This window comes from Physella acuta, unplaced genomic scaffold, assembly GCF_028476545.2.
Source record: "Physella acuta isolate Inbredline_101_S28 unplaced genomic scaffold, ASM2847654v3 ptg000063l, whole genome shotgun sequence".
Taxonomy (NCBI): Eukaryota; Metazoa; Mollusca; class Gastropoda; family Physidae; genus Physella; species Physella acuta.
The window spans coordinates 493261-503669 of NW_026731583.1; the positions used below are offsets into that span (position 1 = coordinate 493261).

The 10409-nt window shown below is 33.4% G+C and overlaps 1 protein-coding gene across 1 annotated transcript; it reads right to left on the reverse strand.

Moving 5' to 3' along the window:
- Positions 1-10: 10 nt before the first annotated feature.
- Positions 11-9593, reverse strand: LOC131949772 (zinc finger protein 420-like). The gene is made up of 3 exons (XM_059311723.1): positions 9572-9593; positions 2665-2764; positions 11-2022 (listed from the first exon to the last, which is right to left on the reverse strand). The coding sequence occupies exons 2-3, from the start codon at positions 2678-2680 to the stop codon at positions 383-385; spliced, it is 1656 nt and encodes a 551-aa protein (XP_059167706.1). The 5' UTR covers positions 2681-2764; positions 9572-9593; the 3' UTR covers positions 11-382.
- Positions 9594-10409: the final 816 nt, after the last annotated feature.

Consider the following 10409-nt stretch of genomic DNA (forward strand, 5'->3'; position numbering starts at 1 on the left):
TTCTCCTATATGAACTGTATGGTGTATCTTCAAAATCCTAAACTCTGTAAAACATTTACCACATTTCTTACACTTATATGTCTTTTCTTCTATATGAATTCTAAGATGTCTCTGTAATCCATGAATTTCTGCAAAATATTTACCACATTTATCACAGTTAAAAAAAACTGATCTAGCTTGAATTTTAAAGTCCTTTTTTAATTGGCAAAGCTTCAAAACACCATTACCAAATTTTCTAAAGTGGATTGATTTTGTTTATGATGGTCTCTGTAATCTATAACTTGCTGTAACACATTATCACACTTTAATTTCAAGGTCATTCTGTGATTGGTAAAACTTAAAAAAAAAAAGTGCCAAATTTTCCAAGTGTGGAATGGTTTTTTTAAGGTGGTTCTGTAAATGTGAGACCTGTATGAGTTTTAAGGTGTCTTCTTAAGTGGCTACGTTGTCTCAAAAATATACCACATTTCTTACACATGTAAGGTTTTTCTCCTGAATGAATTCTAAAATGGCACTTTAAAAAATAACTTTGACTGAAACATTTACCACATTTCTTACACACGTAAGGTTTTTCTCCTGTATGAATTCTGTGATGGCTTATCAAATGTGCATTCTGTTTAAAGGATTTACCACAACTGTTACACATGTAAGGCTTTTCTCCTGTATGAACTCTAAAGTGCCTCGTTAAAATGCAAAGCTGGGTGAAACAATTACCACAGTGATCACACATATATGGTTTTTTTCCTGTATGAATTATATTGTGTCTCTTTAAATTAACATAAAGTCTGAAACATTTACCACATTTGTTACACTTATGAGGTTTTTCTCCTGTGTGAACACTAAGGTGTATCTGTAAATCACGAAGCTGTTTGAAACATCTACCACATTTGTCACACTTCTTAAGAGGTCTTTCTATTGTATGAGCTACTTGATGTTTTTTCAAGGAGCTAACCTTCAAATAACATTTATCACATTTGTCACACTTGTGAGGATTTTCCCCTGTATGGATTACAAGGTGTTTTTGTAAATCACAAAGCAGTGTGAAACTTCTATCACATTTGTCACATTTATAAGGTTTTGTTCTACTATGAATTCTAGAACTGTGTGTATGTAAATCCTGAAGCTTGTGAAAAAATTTACCACATTTCTCACACATGTAAGGCTTGTCTTCTGTATGAATTATAAAGTGTTTCTTTAAGTGGCTCAGCTTTAAAAAACATTGACCACATTCGTCACACTGGTAGGATTTTTTGATAGTATGACTGCTAAGGTGTATCTTTAAACTTGTCCCTTCTATGAAACTCTTCCCACATTCAGCACACTTGTACGGCTTTTCTCCTGTATGGATTCTATAGTGTCTCTTAAAATTCCCATCCCTTGAGAAACATTTACCACATTTGTCACACTTGTAAGGCTTTTCTCCTGTATGAGTTTTAAAGTGCTGCCTTAACTGGCCATCATCAATGAAACATTTACCACATTTCATACACTTGTATGGCTTTTCTCCTGAATGAGATCTATTGTGTGTTATTAAAGAACCACTTTCTTTAAAACACTTACCACATTTTTCACACTTATAAGGTTTTTCTCCAGTATGAATTCTTTGGTGGATTCGTAAACTAGAATCCTGAGTGAAACATTTACCACATATGTCACACTTGTAAGGTTTTTCTCCAGTATGAATTCTTAAGTGTCTCTTTAAATGTGAAAATGTTGTAAAACATTTACCACATTTGCCACAATTATAAGGCTTTTCTCCTGTATGAGCTCTAAGATGTTTTCTTAATGTAGCATGGTTCAGAAAACATTTACCACAGTTGTCACATTTGTGAGGCTTTTCTTTTATACATATTAAATGGTGTTGATAAAAGTTTGATGCATGGGAAGAAAGTTCACTTGTATTGTCAATGGCATCCAGACTCCTATTGACAACTCTATCTTGACCATGTTTGTATTGCAAATGTGCTTTCAAATAAGAAAGTTTTGAAAAAGCCATACTGCAATGTTGACATGGATAGATATCTGTAAAACAATTTTATTTATTTGTTTTCATACAATTTAAAGACAACTTTATAGAATAAAATAGTAACACTGATATCTGTTGATACAGCCAACATAGTTATAACTAACTCATACAGTGGACACAGTGATGACTAACTAATACAGTGATGACTAATACACTGGACACAGTGATATAGTAGACACATTGATGACTAACTGATACAGTGATGACTAACTTATACAGTGGAAACAGTGAGGGCTGATACAGTTGACATGTGACTGACTTATTCAACAGTGGACATGAAAATCAACTACATCAATAATAAGGACTAGAAGATATATGTACTAAATGAAATTGCTAATTATTTAAATAATTTATTTTACTTGAATTAAATGATTTTTCATCAATGAATTATCTCTCCAAAAATCTAACAACAAATATTTCTTTAACATTACATATTTCAGTGGACACAATGGTGACTAACGGATACAGTTGACACAGTGATGCCTGATTTAGTGGATACATTGGTGATTGATTTAGTGGATACTAACGGATACAGTGTAACAAATGATGATGCTGATACAACAGTGGACATGAACACAAACTACATCACCGATAAGGACTAGGAGATAAATGCACTAAATGAAGTTGCTAATTATCACCTTCATTATTCTCCATGTTTGTTAAACAACTCTTGCTTGTAACTCCAACCCTCTGTATCTTAGTTCCCAGTTCTATGGCACAGCCGTCACCACAGTACACCTGAAAATGTCAGAATACTGTTCTATGCTAGTAGGCCTAATTATAAAAATATAAGATAATTTTCACTTGGTTTTTCATCAATGGATTTTCTCTCCGAATATTTCTTTAATAATACATATTCAGTAATACAAAAATAGTTTTTGATAGCAATTCTGAGTAATATTGCATACTTGATAATTAGTCCTAATCTTAGCACTAATTATATTACTGATTCTAATCCCAATATTCTATCGCTTTTTAATTATTTTGCATTTGCTGCCATTAAATCGATTCACACACTGTTTATTTTACTTTTATTTTTACTTGATTTGTATTTTCCTATTAGATATGATGTTAGAGCATTCTTGTCATTCACATGGAAAGACAGAATAGTGCAGTGGCGTAGCGATGGGGGGGGGGGGGGGGGGTGACAGGGGGTGAGGACCGCACCGGGTGACACAATTTAGGGGGGGTAGACACCAAGGCAAAAAATTGCAAAATATATACATATTGGTCGAGTGCACGATAGGGCACTTCCCAGCGCCATAGGCGCTTCAAATTTGGCAGGCCATAGAATACGGGGGCCGGTACCGGTTGGCCGCAAAGTCCACAAAGAGAGGGTCAAAACAAAAATGACCTTGACTGACCGGCGCCTTATGTGAGTTATGTTACGAAAAAAAAACTTGTGACCCCCCCCACCCATGATATTTGTGTGATAGTAGAAAAACACCTAGGGGTGTCAGAAAAAACTCGCCATATCCGGGAGAATTCTGCAAAGTAGTCAAAACTGACCAGTCATAAACAATTGTTTGTGAAAAAGTAACAAAGACTACATCATTTGGTATATGTACAGGGGAAATAACTTTTTAAAGTAATAATTTTTAAATACTGCTTTTGTTATTCCAAAGAAAAAATAAAAATCACAAAGTTCAGCATTCGTTTAAATGGATTTTTTTTATAAATTAAGTTATGTATTCTAATGAATTTGTAAAATTTAATTGCAAAAGTTAATTTAATATAATATTTGATTTATACTGTTTAGAAAGCCTTTGCAGTATTAAAAACCTTTCGAGTAATAAGTGTGCGAATACTCCTCCAGTGATTGCGTAACATGAAATTACTTTTATAACTTAGGCGACATAACAGCCAATCACCAAATAATTAATAATTCAAATTATCAAAAGTTTTTTGAAAACCTAAGCAAAGCTAGGCAGTATTCCTAGTAAATGTATATACACACATATTTATTCTAGCTGCATCCCGTGCTCCGCCACGGTAAATCTTTTTTAAATGTACCAACTTGGGAACAGAACAAAACTAAACACAACACAAACGAACGCAAAAAAAAAAAAAAACACAAACGAAAAAACAAACACAACACTCATAACATAACCACAATTTAAATGGTGCAATCATAAAGGCATATTGCTCACAGTCTAGCCTGTAGCGCCCAATCGCGCCCTTTCCGAGCGCCGGTGGACGCGTCTGACACAGTTGAATGACTATAAATCAAATGCGTAGCAACCCTTTCCGGCGCCCGGGGACAAACTTTTGATTTGACCCTCCCTCAAACTGACGATTTACACCCCCTCCCCTCAAAATTTCAATTTCCACCCTAACTCCTTTAACTTTCGATTAGCAACCCCCCCCCCCCTCCCCCAGACTTTCGATTTGCACCACTTTTGATTTGAAATTCCCCCCGCTCTAACTTTCGATTTGTACTAAATGCACCCACGCCCTAAAACTTTTGATTTCTGTACACCACCCCCCCCCACCCCACAAATTTTTTCTAACCCACTTTGGCGCCCCCTAAGGTCGGCACCCGGGGACATATGCTACCCCTCGCTACACCTCTCCTATAAAACCCCCAGCTTGTCCGCAAACCGAAAGATAGAATAATAATAAATAATATACAATAAATAATAGGCAATATTTAAAATATCCGTGTTTTACCTACTATATATCACTTTATCAATTCACGCATTTTTTTTCCGGTACTTTAAATTTTAAAAATTTACAATAGAGTTTCATAACTAAAACCATTGCGCACCCAATGAAGCGTCTATAATAGTGCGGAATAGTTAATTCAAAATTATAAGTAGTAAATAAATAAAAGATTACCTTTTATCAAACCATGCTAATTATAATTTTCTAACAATATTTCCTCTTACACATCCGCATAATTTGCATTCACATTTTGCTAATTATATTATTGCAACACTAATTCCTTCTAGGACGCCGTAGATTTGCATTCACATTTTTTTTATCATTTTTCTACCCTACTGTTATTACGTCATTAAAATGTATCCACTTTTTCTAGGAATATAAACGAAAATGATATTTGACATGGATCCTTTTTAATTTTCTTGACGTTATGCCAAAGAGTAAACACAGTGGCTTTTATAAAATAACTTTACATCATTATATAAACACACCCTACTCTATTACCTATAATAAGACATTGTGGTGCACTGAAACACATTGCTTGGTGTGATGTTTACTTTTATGGTTCCAAAAGCTATAGCGATGACAGAAGGAAGAACTGACACACTACAAGCCCGCTTATATTATAGATATAATTTTTTTTACGGGGGTGGGGGTGACACCATTAAGTGCTGCACCAGGTGACACCCAACCTTGCTACGCCACTGGAACAGTGTAAAAATATATTTTCAGTAACACAAAATTTATGCTAGATTTAATATCCGCAGAACAATTAATATTTCATATTTATAATTTGAAAAGTTGTACTATTATTCATTAGTTTAAAATTCAAAACCAGGAAGTCATATTTATTTCAGGTACTACATGAATGAAATTCAATTTATCTAACCTAACATTAAAATAATAGTATTTTGCGAAAATGTATTCATTTGTACCCGACCTTGCTACGCCACTGGAAGTGTAAAAATATACACTTTCAGTAACACAAAATTTATGCTAGATTTAATATCCGCAGAACCATTAATATTTCATATTTATAATTTAAAAAGTTGTACTATTATTCATTAGTTTAAAATTCAAAACCAGGAAGTCATATTTATTTCAGGTACTACATGAATGAAATTCAATTTATCTAACCTAACATTAAAATAATAACAGTATTTTGCGAAAATTTATTCATCTGAGTTTCGAGTGCAAACCCTCTGGCAGATAAGGCCCGATCCCTTCCAACACTAAAAATTAAGAACAAAGAAGAAGACTAATCTGAGAAAGCCACTTTACCTTTTTGACCAAAAATGAAACAACAAAACAATCCCTAGCCATTTAGGAAATAGGGGTCAAGTGGTTTTTAAAATTTAAAAAAAAATTGGTTGTGATTTTGGCGCGGGTCTTATTAAAAAAAAAACAGCTCAAAATATTTTATTTCTTTTTTTCACAGACTGACAAACCTTAAAATGCTTCACATTCGTTCATTTTTGTACCTAGTCCATTTATATTGTAAAAGTTCTATTGACTTTAATGAAACCAACTTTTAAATTTAGCTTTCATTCTTCAAACCGAATTTTCAAATGCTTTATTGGTATACGAGCCGACCCACTGCGTATCATACGCCGCTATTTAGTTGTTTTTTTTTCTACTTTTCAGTCATTTATAATTTGTGAATTCGACAGTACCAATGCTGCCATTGAAAATATTTGCTTAAAAAACACTAACCCCCCCCCCCACATGAAAGCAGCCTCCTCTTAGTTACCTCCTCTAAGTTTAAAATCGTTTCAAACTAGCCGTCAACAAACCCGTCTCTATGATTGTAAAATGTAAACAGAGTGAACACCGCTCACCAGATCATGTGGGGGTGGGGTGGGGGTGGTAGTGATAGTGATAGAGAGGAAGAGAGGGGACTGCAAAGGCGCGCTTGCAGCTTGTTTTCTAACTGATCCCAGAAGAGAATTATATATATAGATATAGCCCTGCCAGAGGCTTCGCGAGGGGAGGGGGGTGCGGACCCCTCCGTGACACTATGGCAAAAAATTGCAAAATATATAAAAGAAATGCGCATTTTGCCAGTTAATTAATCATTAACTTAAGCTAATCCACCTGTATTAACAACTGACTATGGATAAACATTTTTACTATTATCTGTGAACATGTTAAAACTATCACAAAAATTACAGAGGAAAAAAGGTTTTGTTGAATATTTCAAATACCTAGTAAGTCAATCAACTACCGGGGTTGGGGTGACACCAAAATCTAATAATTTACATTGAAAACAATGCTTTTTCTACATGAATTAATAATTGTGTTGATATAAAGTGCGCACAAATTTAAGCCATTAGGCGAAATGGGAGGGGTGACACAAATACAACTATATATACTAATATAGGCATATGCAGACATTAATATATATAATATATATATATATATATATATATATATATATATATATATATATTCTGTGGTGGAGTGGGGGTGACACCATGAGGTGCCGCACAGGGTAACACCAGACCTAGCAATGCCACTGAGCCCTGCCACCTATAGTTTGTTTTTATAACATGAAAATCTGCCAGTTTGCTCAAGGTAAACATTTAAAAAGTAATTTTGAGAAGAAAGTCACTGAAACTAAGACAAAAAAATCATAGAAAGTAAAATATCTGGTGGACGCCATATTGTTGTTAGCAACCATTCCAGCTTCCAGGTTAGCGAGCAATACTAAGATTCCAAGATTAAATATACTACTAGCTAGTATTAGATTAGAATCTAGATTCTAAAAAATTAATTATTCTGGATAAGTTAGACATCTAGATAAAGATAGATAATAATAATAAGATTATCGTTTTAGGTACGTAAAATTGCCCGCGACTTGTAAAGTGAAAAACAGGTGACTCCTTAAATTTTAATAATTATTTCACATTTTGAGGAGGATTTATGTTTTTTAAAATACAAAAATGTTTCCTTGTTTCATTTATGTACTTGTTTTTAAACAATTTAATTAAAACTTTTCCGTAATAAATGAAGACTAGCGATGTTTCCAACAGATGCTACCATGCTCATTTCCTATAGCAGCTATAGCAGCCATCTTGTTTAAGTTTTATTTTTATAAGCTTATAGCGCGAGATTCAGGGGGAAGCCACTCTATTTTACAAATGGCTGCTGTTTATATAGCAAATCTTGCTCTCAGGCACTGCTGTTTAAAGTTAATTTCTGGCCTATATTGATATACTTAGCCATTGATTTAGGTTTTTTATTCATTCATCTATAATATTTGACACAAACATATGACAATACACTTTTATTAAAGCCTTGACAATGAGGTAACGTTTTCGTACATTAATAGCAGCGGGCGATTTTACGTACCCAAAACGATAGATTACCTTGACAATGAGGTAACTTTTTCGTACATTACTACTAGTAATACTAGCCGGGGGCGATTTTACGAAGATCTACCTAAAACGATAGATTACCAATAATAATTAATAGTATTTCTCGCTAACTTGGAGGCGTGGTCGGTTGCTAACAACAATATGGCGCCCGGACCGGACGTTTGATTTCCGGCGATTTTTCGGCCAAATTCCAGAGGCCTTCAACTAATTACATTTAAAAATGTTTACCACGCGCAAAATGGCGGGATTTCCGTGTCATAACAACAAACCATAAGTGGCAGGGTTAGATATGCCAGAAAAGCATTTTAAAATTTGGTTTGGAGAACGGAGGCTAAATTCTAAAGTTGGTTTCATTAAAATTAATAGAATTTAAAAAATATCAACAGTGTAGGTACAGAAATGAGCGAGAACGTAAAGCATTATTAGTTTTATCAGTCTATGAAAAAAGAAATCAAATGTTGTGAGCTGTTTTTTTATAAGACCGGCGTCAGTATCACAACCAATTTATTTTTATTTTTTAAAAACCACATGACCGCTATTTGGTGATCACTAGTGAGGAACTCTTATGCATGGTCACTTTAAAAGTCTAACCTTATTTGTGGTTTTCTTTAGCTTCAAGCTTAAGAAGAGGTGTCATGGAGAGATGTGTTGGACATGGCAGTGATTGACAATAAATATTAAATTAACTAATTTAGTTTAAAACGAACTAAAAACTTCAAAGTTAGTGCCTAATGGATTAAATATGGATGTCTATTATTCAGTGGTCATGTTTAAATTGATAATTGCGTAAATTCTAGATTTAGTGAGAAAAACTAATACTTAATAAAAGTTAATACCAATATAATCTACCTCCCCACCCCTACATGGTTTTAGTGAGCTGTGTTCACTCTAAATGTTTACAAGCAGAGCCAACGATTTTAAACGTAGGGGGGGGGGGGGAGGGGGGTTATGGTCCTTAACGAGCTACTTATAGTGTTTTAAAGAAATATTTTCAGTGTCAGCGTTGGTACTGTCGAATTCACAAATTATGAATTATTGAAAATTAGAAACAACTAAATAGCGGCGTATGTTATGCCGCGGGCCGGCTCGTTGAATATAATACAGATTAGATCATCTTTAATTCCTTAATCTTTTACTTTATAAATATTAAAATTATAACACTTAACAGTAATACTTAACTAAAATTAACACATACAGCAGAACACTTGATGACTCCTTGACTAGATCTAGTCCTTGACGTACACGTGACTTAGCCTTACACAAGAAAAAGAGAGATCACCAAGTGCCAAGCAAGGCAAACAATATATTTTACATTTATTATTCAATATTCAAATTGATTTAGATCAAGGCCATTCAAGGCTAAAACCTCAAATGTGGAGTTTATACTAGATCTAGATTAAGATCTAGATCTATAGCATGAATACAAATTGTAATTATTTACTAGACTAGATCTAGATCTAGATTCTAATTATTGTTGGATTTTGAACAGTTTAGATGATGAACATACCGGAACTTTTGAAAGCTGGATGACCGATTCCATTAGGTATCGATATTTAAAATACAATTTTTCAGCCATTAAAAAAAATATATATATTGATCTACATTTCGTTCTACACCCGTTTGGATTTTCTACCAATATAAATCTTAAATTATCAAGCAGATATAAAATAGATCTATACTGATTAAAATTCAACCTAGCATTTGTTAACTTATCGGTTATGTGATTTTATAGACTCGATTTCTTATGAAAATAACGTTTGCTGAGAGCTAACCAATCAAGAAGACAGCTGAGTTTGACGAGATGGATTGGATTCCTTTTATTATTGTTGATATGGATTAAAAAACGTTTTTTGGTTTTTTTTAGTTTGCGTCATAGCGAACGAAATAAAACGAAATTTAGCTTGAAGCAATTTCCAACAATTAATATTTTTAAAATCGATAAAAGTTGTAGATGCAGAGAAGTTTTGCGAATAAGACTACATTAATTTCTATTGAATATTTTAATCAGTGGTTTCACTTTCGTAAAACATGCATTAATTGGCTGTGCAGAAACTCCCCATTGTTGTATTAATGTTGTACTCAAAACTTTGCCAAAATATATATAAATTAAATAAAAGTATTGGCTTTACCACTTGACATATTTCTGCCATGTTTGTTACATTTTCAGCGATAAAATTTTCTAAAAATTGTTATCACTTTTATTACAAATTTTAGTAAAATAAAACAACAACCCCTAACAATACTGTTTTTATAACAATATTCTAAATAAAAATTTGTTTTAATAGCACTGCACACAATTTTAATAATATTAAATAAACTCTCTGCATTCACCATCTATAGATCCA